This window comes from Triturus cristatus, chromosome 1_2 (genome assembly GCF_964204655.1).
Source record: "Triturus cristatus chromosome 1_2, aTriCri1.1, whole genome shotgun sequence".
Classification (NCBI taxonomy): domain Eukaryota; kingdom Metazoa; phylum Chordata; class Amphibia; order Caudata; family Salamandridae; genus Triturus; species Triturus cristatus.
This window is the reverse complement of record NC_140580.1, coordinates 1,093,451,195-1,093,464,650: the sequence shown is the minus strand read 5'-3', so window position 1 is coordinate 1,093,464,650 and position 13,456 is coordinate 1,093,451,195. Positions and strand designations below refer to the sequence as shown.

Below are 13,456 nucleotides of genomic sequence, written 5' to 3'. Positions count from 1 at the left end.
CCAAGATATCAACAGCCCCACTGAAAGCTTGTCTTAATGCAGCCACAAGACTTGTATCCAGATCCAAAAAATTGAACCATATTTCCCTTCACTTGAAAGTACTCAACTGGCTGCCCTTCGAAGCAAGAATTCAATCCAAGCTGGCATGCACCACTCACAAAGCATGACACCACAAAACACCAGTTTACCTATCACAGAAACTCACGCTATCAGGAGGGTGCCGGTTCACCTGGTGCCACCCAGACCTACTACTGAAACCGGCTCGTTTTTGTAAGAAAAGAACTTACGACCGAGCGTTCTCCGGGGCAGCTCCGAGAATCTGGAAAACTCTTTCCCCCTCCACCCCCCCCCCCCCCACACACACCCCCAACATTAGAAGAATTCCATCCATCGTGGCATTCAAAAAGGAAGCAAAATCGTTTTATAGGAGTAAATTTCTCCCATAAGTCCACGCCGAGATAGAAATGGACAAAGTCTTTTGCCATTTGTACAGCAAAGTCTGTAAGCATAGGATTAGAACAGCGCTATCCACGCCGAGCTGTAAAATGACAAAAGCCTGGAGTGATAAATGGCTTTTGTCATTTTACAGTGAAACACGTGTCAGGGGTTGCTTTTATTCATTTCAGATTGGCTTGGATGGTATTTTACCAATCCAAAGCTATAATACTGTGCCTGGAGTGATAAATGGCTTGTCATTTTACAGCTCGGCGTGGATAGCACTGTGTTAATCCTATGCTTACAGACTTTGCTGTACAAATGGCAAAAGACTTTGTCCATTTCTATCTTGGTGTGGATAGCACTGTGCTAGTCCTATGCTTAAAAACTTGGATAGAAAAGCAGACATTTGAGGTGAGCAAATTTAGAGTGTCGCTGGTGTTGAGGGTGCTCTGTACACGAGCTGCCATCCACCTAAACTTGGGAACTACCCAGAGTACTCTCCTTTTTTGCATAATTTATGTGCAACTATATGCCTGCAAGGGTATTGTTTTGAGAATATATATATATATATATATATATATATATATATATATATATATATATATATATATATAATATAATCACTAATGACTTGGTAATGTATAAAGTTATTTGTTGAAATGCTTCTGTAAAGCGCTCCGATACCCTATGCAGGATCATGTATAGAAAACACTAAACACATTTTTTAAAAATTCTTTAGAAAAGGAACATTCCAATAAACGGCAGAAGTTAGTGGAGTCACTCTTCGTGCAAGCATGCAACTGAACTGATTCTACTGCTAGGGCTTCATCAGGGAGTCCAGGCGAAACGTCATCACCCTGCACAGAGGACAACAGCACCTTACCCAGCCAGAAATGGAGGTCATACTGCAAGTTCCCGCTCTTCAGTTTCATCGTGTGCAGGATCACATATGCGTCACCAGTGAAGAAGTCGCCATATAGGTTCTTTGGAACAGCCACCAAGTCAAACTTCTCGACCCGCCATATCTGCAGACCTGGCTCCTTCCCGGCCTTTTGGAATTCTGGGTGATCGACCTCCATGTTGGCGGGCTGCTGGAATAAGAAGATGGACAATAATTGGTTTGCTGGAATTTGGAACAGGAATGGTGCCAGTCTAGCCTAACAGAATAAACAGAAATCATGAATGGCGTAGGACAAAACATGGCTACCACACAAACATATGGGTTCATGAGTGAGAAACTTCATACAAAAGGTTTCTTAAAGATTAACTAACTGAAAAACGTATTTCTTTGGGTTTTAAACAATCAAAGTAATTAGTCAATCTACAAATTTTGTAACAGTTTGTCTACATTTGAGCAAGGAAAGCAAATTTGGAATGAACCAACTGGGGAATAATCGGCAACATTATTTTAAACCAAGAAAAAAAAATGCCCTAACATTATGACCAGACCCTTTGCCTCCTACACAGTACAGGCATTCTTCTCCAAAAACATAAGGATTTAAATTGTAATAGAATACATTTATCGAGGAGAATATGCTGCCGTTGGCGATTTGGATCCAACCAATGTACATCTCAATGTCACCCAACTTGAGAATTTTAATACACCCGCCAAAGGAACCGCAAAACTACCAGATAATACATGTAGATGTATGAAGGGTGCACAATTGAGGAGCAAAGGTTCATTGTAACAAACTTTGCCCTGTAAGCAAATGGGAACTACGAGACCTTCAGGAAGATTAAAAATCCATCTTTTCCAACAGGTGTTGCATGCGGGTGACAACCAAGGTATCTTTTTGGCATCACCTCAACCTGCACCAGAGGCTCATGAGCTTTAAAAATCTACCTAGCATTGAATGTGGATCTGTACTAGACCATCAGCATCACTGCAACGTGGCTTCAGGTCACGGGAAACCCCACCTGCCTGTACCGTCTTACACCAGCAATGCATTGCGCGAGGATATTTAAAGGCCCCACATTTCATCCAAAAAAAAAATCAAAGTTATACATCTCCGATGGCAGCATAGGGTTATGTAGAACACCAAGACTGACTATTTAGGCAAGTAGCGTCACTGGAAAATATAAACATTATAATGCAGTCAGCAGTGGGTAAAAGGAAGGAAAAAAACCAGTGCCATTTAGGTAGGTGGGAACATATTTGTAGTAAAGCCTACCAGGATTCACAAAATAAACTAATGCAATAGAAGTGTGAAAGATGGAGTTTAAGAGTTGACATTTCCGGGAATTATAAAAAATTGAAAAAAATAAAAACACATCAGCACTGGAAAAGCCAAGAAGTCTTGTGTTGGCTGCCAGGCAATTGGCTTTGCATAAACATTATATTTTGTAAAGCACTGTCAAAACATTAAAATATGGTCATCATGTCTGCACACGTGTGTAGTCATAGGTGAGCCTCGATTATTTTTGTAAACTTTTAGAAGAAAAAAAAAAGAAAAAAAAAAAACATTCAAAGAAGTCTGCCCAGTAGTGCCCATATGGTGGACCATCCTGGAATTGGTGGACCATCCTGGAATTGGTTGAAAGCCCATTTCCGAGCATTGTAGTTGCAATTAGTGTGCCTCCGTGATGTGACAAGTTGCAAACAGCAGTGAAGGTCCAATACCACTGTCTGGGGGAACTGCCAGGTCCTTGCCATTATAAAAATAAGTGCAATAACAATTTGTTAATAAGTGTATGTAATGGCCCACAAATCACTGGTACTGAAAGAAACTACTATTTCTATGGGTGACAGCATTCCGCTTGAGCACAATGCAGTAGATCTCAGAATAAGCATTGGCAATGCCAATAGGTCTCGCCTATGAGAGCTATTGGCTTTGGCAAGGTGTTGTACCCATGCTGTAAAGAAGCACATGTGCTTTGCACTACTCACCGGGCACACAAGAGGGGGGAGACCCCCCCCCCGACAGGGGAACCCGCTCTGCCCAGCACTGCTGCTTCTCTGCTTCTGGGTGCTACGGGCGGAGCTACAGCCACCCCTGGAAGCAGGCCCCTCTGACTTCACTCAGCCGGGCACGGAAGAGGGGGGAGACCACCCCCCCCCCCCCCCCCGACATGGGTCTGCTCACTGCCCGACACTGCATTAGCATAATGCAACAGAAGCCCCACCTTTATTTTTCTTGAAAGAAAATGCTCTCGTTTTTCATGGAGGGTTTCTTAAAATGAAATGCTCGAAATGTTCCTTAACTAGCAATCTATGAAGCTTTGATTGAATTTATGATATGCAAGAGGTGGAGGTTATTACTCACTGTAAATCAGCACATGCCTAGAGCTGTGCCTTCGCTGTACAGCAGTAACTTGCTGCTATACAGCATGGATGCAAATCATTGCCAAAGCCGGTGATGCCTCCCGAGTACAACATGAATAAAAAGGCAATGGCACAGCCAACAGTTCCAAAGACGAGACTTACTAGCTTTACCAATGCTAGTTAGACCTTGGTACAGTAACCTCACGATTGAGCAAGTCATTTAATCTCCTAAAGTGTGAAGAAAAAAAAAAATAGGATTTGCACACCAAAAAAATTAAAAAAACAGAAACACAATTGCACCCCTGTCCATGTCTTAGTGAAAGTACCTTTTGAAGCAGAAAACCTGTCACAATAAACATCCATGTCATAGGAGAAAAGGGCTTCTTTGAAGGGTATGTGGCATTGCATGGTACTAGGTTCAAGAAGGACGACGGAAAAAGAAAAGCAGTGCCTCACTCAGTGAGATCAGTGGAAGAACAGCTATTAAGCTGAAATTAACAGGAATTATTGGTCCATGCTCCAGCAGAAAGAAGACTAATTGAAGCCAGCAGGCGCCGGCCTATTGGAAGGCACCAAATAGGAGCGACAATGAAGCCAACGAATGTTAGGCAATGGGCGGGCTGCAAGCCCCCGATTGTATAAAATCTTGCAAGTGAGAGCGCATACGCTGTTGCAGGAGACCTAAAAACAAAGCACTGGCTCGAGTTGGCACACCCGTTACCCCATGTTGAATGCTGTGGTGGGCCGCATTAAAACATGACAGTTGAACAGTAGATATGAAGATGGCTGTAAGAAAGTCTCACTATGCAATATTTTATGCATACACAGTTTTTTAGTAAGATCAAATGCTGTTGACCATTTCCAGACCTATAAAATGTGAAAACTCATTTAAAAGAAGATTGTGCAGTTTACACCAAATGGAACCTAGGCAACATTACATCTCAAAAAAGCATTGCTTTTAATATGTGCATTAAGAAAAATTCGGTCATACACATTTTAAGGTTAAAAAGAAATTCGAGCTGTTGAGTGAAGTAGTGCGATTTTATGGAGAAGTCAACCAAAACGGAGATGCATAATGCCCGAGTGATTGCATATGCAGAAATTTAGCGATAGATCTGCTCCGTGCAAATCAAAAGGACTACTTGTTGTTGACTGCACAGTCAGTAACATATGCAACATGTCAAGCATTGTTCCCTAAGAAGTGTATTGTGTGGCATTTGAATTATTTTAATAGCAATGCACAGGGGTGTTACAATTGGAGACTAGCTGAATAGTAACGTTACATAATTGGTCTTCCCCTGATGCTAAATGAGGTTCATTGCCCGGCATGTTGTGCTTTGATGGCGCTCAGGTGTAGTGGGCGGGTAAGACTGTTCGCTGGCGCTTGGCTCTCATCACTGAAGGGATCGCAGCTGCTGAAGCAAAGGCCACGAGCAGAGGGCACACAATCATTCTTGCCAAGTAAACCTCAGTGGCCTCTGGGGGCGAGTGCCAACTGCATACTCACGACACTCATTCACGCCCGTCAACCAACAGCCGCAAACAGTAATAACACGTACAAGGAAATGTTAGCTACTGAAAAGCAGGATAAGTTACAGGAGGGCGATGTGTGGGAGGCTGAAAGGGCTGAGGCGGCATCAGTCAAACCCATTAGTCTACTCTAACCTTGCAGACCACTGTCCACACTGGAAATTAGATTACTGCAACAACCCGCTGGATTTTACTGCAACCGCACATCCCTCCCCCACGCTCCCGGGTATCAGTCTGCCCCACTCATTGGGTTCAGAGGTACCCTGGAGAAGCCTTCTGACGAGTCGGGAACAAAAGAAGAATTAATGACCGCCCCAAAAGTGTAAACAGGCCTGTTCGGTCACTACTCCTTGCACGACTGTACGCTTCCTGTTTTCTTTCCAGGGTATACCAACCCCTCCCCGTGCCACAAAACCGCATAATTGGTAAAACCTCACTTTCCTCCCGCTTCTCTATTCCATCACATTTAACATGATGTACCACAACTTTCCTTTTGGGGCGGATTTCCGGTCAAAAAAGGTCATGCGGCTTCTGCCGAAACGAATGAGTACATTTAGAGGATTTTATTTCAACACTGGATGGTGTGTGCCCGGTCGAAGGGGCATTTCACAGCTAAAGGCCTTCGGATAATCCAGATTTGCCGAACCCTCCATCGCCCAAGCTGCCTCCCCACCTCTCCGGATCGCATTTGCTTACTCAGTTATCCCTTTGGATTACAGGTTCTCTTTATTCAGACAGTGACGGTCACCTTGAACTGCAATCAAACTGGCACTTACTGTGAACCATGGACTACAGTTTCCAGAATGCACCGTGTTAAACTAATGCCCTCCCTGCACTACGTGCCAATGGAGAGATCATATTCCATCCAGTTTTTCCATTCTCGAAGTCATTATCTGTACGGATAGGCCAGTTGGAAACTGGGACTACAGCTCCCAAAATGCACTGTGGTTAAATGAGTCTATGACTCAAATGGTGTCGCTACAGATAAGGAGTATTCTGTTAGCCTTTACCAATATACTCCATAATCAATTCAGAAACGATATAAAATGTGCAATCTATTTAATTAAAAAAAAATTCTGCTCTGTGCACTCCAAGGTACTGCATGCGTCCCAGACTATTGCCCGATCTCAACCCCGTGGGGACACCACTTTGCCTGCCTGGACGGCAGCATCACCATCGTCAGCCACACAGGCCTCAGCAGCATCACCATCGTCAGCCACACAGGCCTCAGCAGCATCACCATCGTCAGCCACACAGGCCTCATCCGTGCACCAGGGCTTGGCCCCGCCCAGACGCGACACTTAGTCACACTTTGTCGCTCTGTTGTCAAGTGCCTCAGGAGACCTGCTCATACAAAAGGGTAACTTGTGTTCCATTGTCCGCTGCGGCGGCCACCGCTTTCGCTCCCACACACACACTTCCTATCGCGTTACAAAACCTCCCACCTCAATCCTCCCACTGCAGACTCAGCCCGAACACAAACCCGGCAATTAACAGGACTTCCGGTAACGGGAGAGGACTGCACTGGCGGCGGCGCCTGTTCATGCACAGTGTACACAGGCTGCATGATAGCTGGCTGGGTGCAAATCTGCCGTACGTTACACTTGAATAAAAACAAACAAATACCTCGTTTCAATACTGCTTTGCAATTTTAAACTGTGCTAAGAAATCCGTGCATACTGGTGCCGCAGCGAGCACAGGCTGTGGACTCCCAGTCCCAACCGTTGGCAATTAATTTGTAGTGTTTAACAAGAGCACAGGTGCTTCTTGGCGCTGTATTGGACAGAGTGTGATAAACGCTCCTTCTACAACGTACAGCGAGTTTGACTTGCGCACAAAGGAGGAACGGACTTCAGCACAGTGAAAACCCTCTACCTCGAGTGTAGGATGGCACACCGCCGTGCTCTTTGCGGAGTGCATTTGTATATAGCGCCTGCCGTGTCCATGCCTTGTAGCGCCCCAGCTGGTTTTCTCGCTGACCATGCTCGAAGTGACACGGAATCACTGAGTCGGTGTAACAAGGCGTCTGTTCAATGCACGGTTAAATGAATATGTGTGGAAGCAAAAACTGGCATGATATTGGTCTAGGTTAAAAAGGTCAAGTGACAACTTAAGCGAGACCTACAACTCCATGTATGTTACCGACTGCCTTCCTCCGATCTGTGCTGCTGCCATAGAAAGACAGACGTTATCGAATTAAAGACATTTTAATAGCATTAAATTGTCATGTGTGTACTCTAGAAGGTCAAGCTCCGGACAGCTGGATAAATAAAATTCACAGCTGTGCGGAGGGAAAGCACTGGTTCTGTGGAAGCCACAACTTCTGTCCAATCAAAAAGTGTACTTGTGGGTCGAAAATCTATACAGGTTTTATCGCCCTCTGAAAGTATTCTCCATGGTAGAGTGTTTCTATGCAGTGTCCTTGTGCAAGAGAACATAGATACGCAAGGCAAATAAGGGCCGGTCAGAGTAAACTATGATTTGCAGATCTGTGAGAAAAACTGGCAAAACCAAAATAAGTTGCAATTGGTTATGAACTTATCCATAAACGTCAAAGTCGCAACAATAAAAAAAAAAACTCACTATTTCGCACACTTGTAACGCGTCTCGCTGACCTTTGCTTACGTCAACCCTCGTCCCAGCAAACGGGGAGCTGGCGAGCCCGCCTTGTATTCAGTTTACAGACCTAAAAGGCGGATACCTAGAAGTATGGTAGAGATGGTCAGTTGGAGTTCATTCATCTTTGTGCCACTATGGACACCAGTGCTCTTTGTCCTAGACTGCAAATACCAAACGGATGCATTCTGGGAATTGTGGTGTTTGGTCTCCTCTGCTGAACCAAAGTGCACAAAGTAAACGCCTGAAAAATAATCCAAAACGGAAACAGGACTCATTTAGAGACAGTTAAATGACAGAATCGCGATCACTCCAAGCACATGCATTTCTTCATCCTCGTACGGATCATTTTACAAGAAAAACGAAACAGCGCCCTGGCTTCGATGTTGGATGGACACGTGCCCTGGGGCACGTCATGCATTTTAATTTCCATCTGAAAGAAACGGACCTCAGAGTTCGGTTGTAGCAGTCGCCGATCATATGATCTTCAACTCGTTTTCTTCTATAATCTTCCAACAACAGATGTTCGAGTTTTCCAAGCCATCAAAGATAAATAGTAGGCCATGCGCTTCCCTCATGACGTCTGAATACACAGGACACCCTTTCATGTCGCTTCACAGCTATTCCATCCGTGAAGTTAAGACATTGACAAAACGGGCCGCGGTTCAGGCCCCGGCCTGCCAAGGGCTCCACCAGAAAGCAAACATTCACTCCACCTTTGTCCTTTTCTCAGTTCGAACTCTTACTCTTACTCTTCTCTTCCTACCTCTACACCCAGCTCTCTACTTTGTGTCCTCTGAAGGACAAGGGTCCCAAGTATGCTGTTTAAGTAGCTGCTTTATTGCAACTAAAGCGCCACATGGTGCAGTTTGAAGTTCAGCCTTTCCCAAAAGAAATTTCCATCTACTTGTGTAGTAATGAGCCCTGTATATTTTTACCAATTTATTTGTATAGCATGGACTCCAAACCCCTGCAGATTCACATAATTTATTTCCATCTGTGAAACATGCATCACAATTCCAGGTGAAATTTGCCACTATTTAGCTAGTTTCTGGATCACACCACACTGTAAAAGCAGTTAATCACGAAAAATTAAACGAAAGAGCCAATTCGAGAAACGTGTTCAAAATGTCTCATTGAACAAATATCACAGGAATGTTCCGCCCCCACTTATGGCGATTGAAAGGGAATGGACGGTTGCGTTTGCGCTACTCCAGATGCACACAGCTGCTCCACCCGTCTGATCTATAGGTCTGTATTGGTAATTTCACAGGTTGGACTGAGTTCCCGGCAGTCTTCGGATGTTGTGGCCAGAATCCTCTGTCCATACTGCGCAATAAGCGCTAAAGCAGTAATGTCTCTTCGAACATTCCCTGTCCAAGTATCAAAATCAGGAGTGCAGGAGTGGAGGGGTTGGGGGCTCCCAATAACCCTCAAAGTCCTTCCCACCCTCAACCATTTTAGATAAAATGATAACACTGAAAACTTTTACACTTTGAAAAGGAGTCCAGAATGCCAGTAGAATGTTGGCAGCCATATATTTGCATTAAAAAAAATAAAAATGAACCACAGACATAATTGCAATGTTTTGATCTACTAAATATATTTTGAGCCGACAATGTGATTTTATAATTGAGAATAATATTCTGGGGGTGAGAGCCCTATTTTTTTTTTTTTTTTTTTTTTTTACAGGGGAAGTGCGACAAAGTTTGAAGACCATTATGGTAAAGAGACGCCTCATCGTGTCCGCAGGCAGCATGTTCTCGCGAGAAGGCCAACTTCCTGTGCACGGATGAGGGGTCAGCCAGTGTACGCACATGAATATTGCGGATGCCCAATATTTCCTTTCTGTGAAGAGGGATCTGTGATGGACTGAGGCATCTGTGTTGGACTGACCGTTCTGCTACCCTAGCATTTTCCCAGTGGGCCGCTTTCATAGGGAGATGGGCGGCCAGGGCTCAGCTCCGACAGTGACATTCACATAGCAGCCTCTTGGAGAGAGGATCAGATCTGAACAGGGCTGAATTGTGTTTGAAGTGCAGCCCTTCGAGCCATCCTAGAAACTCCAGACCTACCCATGAAGGAAAGAGGCCAAAGAAGTTACAGGACTGCCACATGGTAAACATAGGTCTTCTTTATGGACTGGCTTTGCTTAGCAGAAGACTATGCATATATGTGGCTGCTGGTCAGATCATACATAAGCACTCTTCATATCATGGTATTTATTTGGTAATGTGTGCGAGAATACATGTGTTCGACCAGACACACAGAAGACCAGAGGGACCGCCACAGGTATGGTCTTGTACATTGCCAAGATAAGCCCCCAAAGAGCCAAGTGTCTTCCAAGAGCCCATGCAGGAGGTGTCCGAGGCATATTGCGATGAATCGGGCCATGCATTTCACTTCCTACTATGGTTTGCTTGATAGAATGTGTTCATATTCTTTTATGCACCCCCTACTAATAGGCGGTGCCATTGTATGCATAAAACGATTAAGTCCATAATAGCCCTGTATTTACAAGAGATATTTTCTCAGCCTGTATAGTAATTGGGGCCCAGATGCGGAACTGTGCACCTTTTTCTAAGATATTGCAGAAATTCTCAGAGTTATTATAGAACTTGTCGATAGCTCAGAAACAGGGAATGTGGTTTACAAACTTATCCGCAGCTCATGCAATAACTTTGAGAACTTACAAGTTAAGTGTATGTACCTTAGACAGATCAAGTTGGTAAAAGTGTCCAGCTCTGCGCTAAGGCGCCTGCTCATGATACAGCCAATAAAACCAATTTCGTGCAAGTAACAAATTAGGGAAAACGCACATTTAGACATACATCGGAATATTGCATGTCAGACAATGGGTTAAGGAAGACAAAAGAGGAGGTTGGGTGGCTACGCTCCTAGCGAATCTACAAAAGAACGTCTCTAGACGCTGATCATCCTGGTAGTGGTGAGAAAGTACAAGACATGTGGCGCCAGTCACAATCTGGACACCGGGAGATCTTTCAATAAGTGTGATATTCAGCATAGGTGAGGTGTCAACTTTGGTACAACTCCAGTTAAAATACTAAAGTTAGACTTCGGATCACAATTTGCCTAAAATCCAGGAGGTCTGCTGATTACTTTTCTAGTGCTTCAAGTTGGCCAGTCCCCTCCCGGCCTCAGATTAGATTCAGTAGCAAGAAAAATGGACAATGAAACTGGTCCCCACCTGTATCTATATACATGGTCTTCGCTTTACTGGAACACTGATCAATTTCTGAACAGCGAATGTAAATGTTAAAATAATCCATGTCGGCGATTCGGTGCCTATTTATATGCCATACATCGGACTTAGTCTTGCATTCCTAAGAGTGTTGGCTATTCCAGGATGTGGCGTTTCTGCATTTTTTCCACGTAGCACATTACTTTGTGTTGTATAATTTGAACAGAGTCGCCCCCAGGTGTTTATAACGGGCCACGATTGAGGGCTCTGGGCCAAAGGCTGGAGGCACTGAGTTTTCTTACGCTGCCTGCCAGTGGGTCTTAAAACGCGAATATAAGCACTGTGCGGTTAGCGAGGAATAGGACAGAGGTGGGAGCACAGGAATGAAATGGGTTTGGTGTCTGTATGGTTTATTTTTTTGGTTCGAAACATCTAGGCCGAATAGTTAGGAAGCCCGTTTCAGCCGACTGCTGAAAGATATTTGGAAAGCGTCCAGTTGTGACAAAACCATTAGCCTGGGCTAATAAACTGCTTTCACGGGGTTATAGTGCCCCTGCAGTTGACACGGTTTTCACTCCGAATACACAGAACACTGTTCTTGAAACAAGGACCTCTGTACCGGAAATGGGGGCGTCTCGCGATGCAAAGTCTGCCGCCGGAAGTGAACTCTAAGAGACGAAGAGACGAATAAACAAAGTCAAAGCAGTGTGGTCCGGCGAGCTTGTACTGGCGCGAGCCGGCGGTGGCAGGTCTCGCGGTACCCGCCTACAGGGAACAGCTGTGTCAGACATTACAACCGCATAATTACAGGAGCAGCGCTGTCATTACGAAGGGGGCCGATGGGGCCCACGGGTGGAGGCAGTCACAACGCTATATTCCGCAGTCACAAGAGCGAGAAAGGGATTCTGAGACAGGCAACGAGTTACAACTTGCAAAGCGGCATACTTTGTCCTTTCTAAAGGTTACGGGGGTGATTAGATGCATCAAAAGTCACTTTACGAACATGTGGCCAGTAGCATGGTTTGTAACGGACTGTTTAAAGATCATTCTTTCTACATCACATCCGCGCCCCTCTTTGCCCGGGACTTCACTCGAGTACATCTTCCCTCCCTTTGATGTTGCATCACCTTCACCTTATCTCTTCATCTGCATTAGCGCCAGCTAGGTGCCCGTCCCCCCCTTCTCATCCTCTGCTCCTTTACTTCATCATGGCTTTCCCCCCTCTCCTATGGCAGGTTCGCCCCTCCCCAAGCTTTCCACTCTCCAACCAGCTCTTCATTCTCAGTATAGTTCTTTTCTTCTCAGCTCTCCAGGTTTCTTTGCTCAGCCACCCTTCACCACAGCTCCTCTGCTTTGGCTCCAACTCCGAGCCCCTCTGGTCCATGCACTTTCCCTCCTTTAGGCCACTGGTCCTTTGCCCGCTTCGGATGGATCCGCCTTCTCTAGTCCACCTCCTTCATGGCCCAGTCCTTTCCTCATCACCTCTTGCCCTCGGGCCCTCGGATACAGCATTGTAAGTGTTGCGTGATATGGAAATCTAGAGGTGCCCCCGAGTACCCGTTTGCTGCCGAGCAGTGCCCGTACTCTCCCATTGAAGAGCATTGGAGCACCGCCAGTGCCATCCTTTAAAATGAAAGGAGGTGCAGGGATCGAGTACCTGTCCTGAAAGCAGCGTCTGTAAGCTCTCAGAGTCTTTGTAATCAATGGCAGGGGAGCTTTCTACAACTACTTTCTTCACCAACCGCAACAGGCGAGCGCATCAGAGGTCAGTGTTCGCCTACACCCAGTGCCAGCCATCGAGCTACAGCGGAGTACCAGCTCTGAAATAAATTACTTCACGCAATAATTTTGACTGTCTTTTTACAGCAGCCACTCAACTAAACCTATGATATTAAGGTGTAGAGCGCCCCCCACCCAGCGTGAACACCTTTGCGGTGGGATCTGGAAGGTGCAGAGGGTGATCATGTAACTTTGCAGGTGTAACCGGACCAGTTTGAGGGACAGCCCACAGCTCTGCTACATACAGACCTACAAAGGCATCGTGGAGGTACTTGCAGACTTACGCAGAGAGAACGTGCAGAGTTATAGGTGGCGAGGTTCTACATGAAGACATTAGGCATGTAGACGAATACCAACAGCACAATTCTGGTATCATTATAATACTACGCATTTCCGGAGCGGTTGCGTGAACGGCATCCTGGAGCTGAGCAACGGCCCCTTTCCCCATCTATATACTCCGTTACAGGGTGAACGGCCAAGTCTTGAGCCACCTCCTAAATTGACGAAGGTTCACGACCAGTCGAATAGGTGTCGGCATGCTATTCGAGGCGAGAAGCCTGTACAGTGAACGCCCTACCACCAACCGGTGAAGTTTGCTCCCGATTCTGCCCAAATTAAAGAAAAAAAAA

General features: G+C 45.4%; 1 protein-coding gene across 8 annotated transcripts in view; it reads right to left on the bottom strand.

The window, feature by feature from the left end:
- GSN (gelsolin) overlaps positions 1 to 13,456 on the bottom strand; it is a 191,906-nt gene that overhangs the window by 71,050 nt on the left and 107,400 nt on the right. For 5 of the 8 annotated variants that reach the window (XM_085613684.1, XM_085613681.1, XM_085613651.1 and 2 more), the window contains exon 2: positions 1,322 to 1,529. In XM_085613684.1, coding sequence (XP_085469810.1) covers positions 1,322 to 1,517 — 196 coding nt within the window. In that variant the 5' untranslated portion in view covers positions 1,518 to 1,529. The remainder of the gene's footprint in view (positions 1 to 1,321; positions 1,530 to 13,456) is intronic. The other 3 variants (XM_085613682.1, XM_085613658.1, XM_085613675.1) reach the window with 1 other exon arrangement.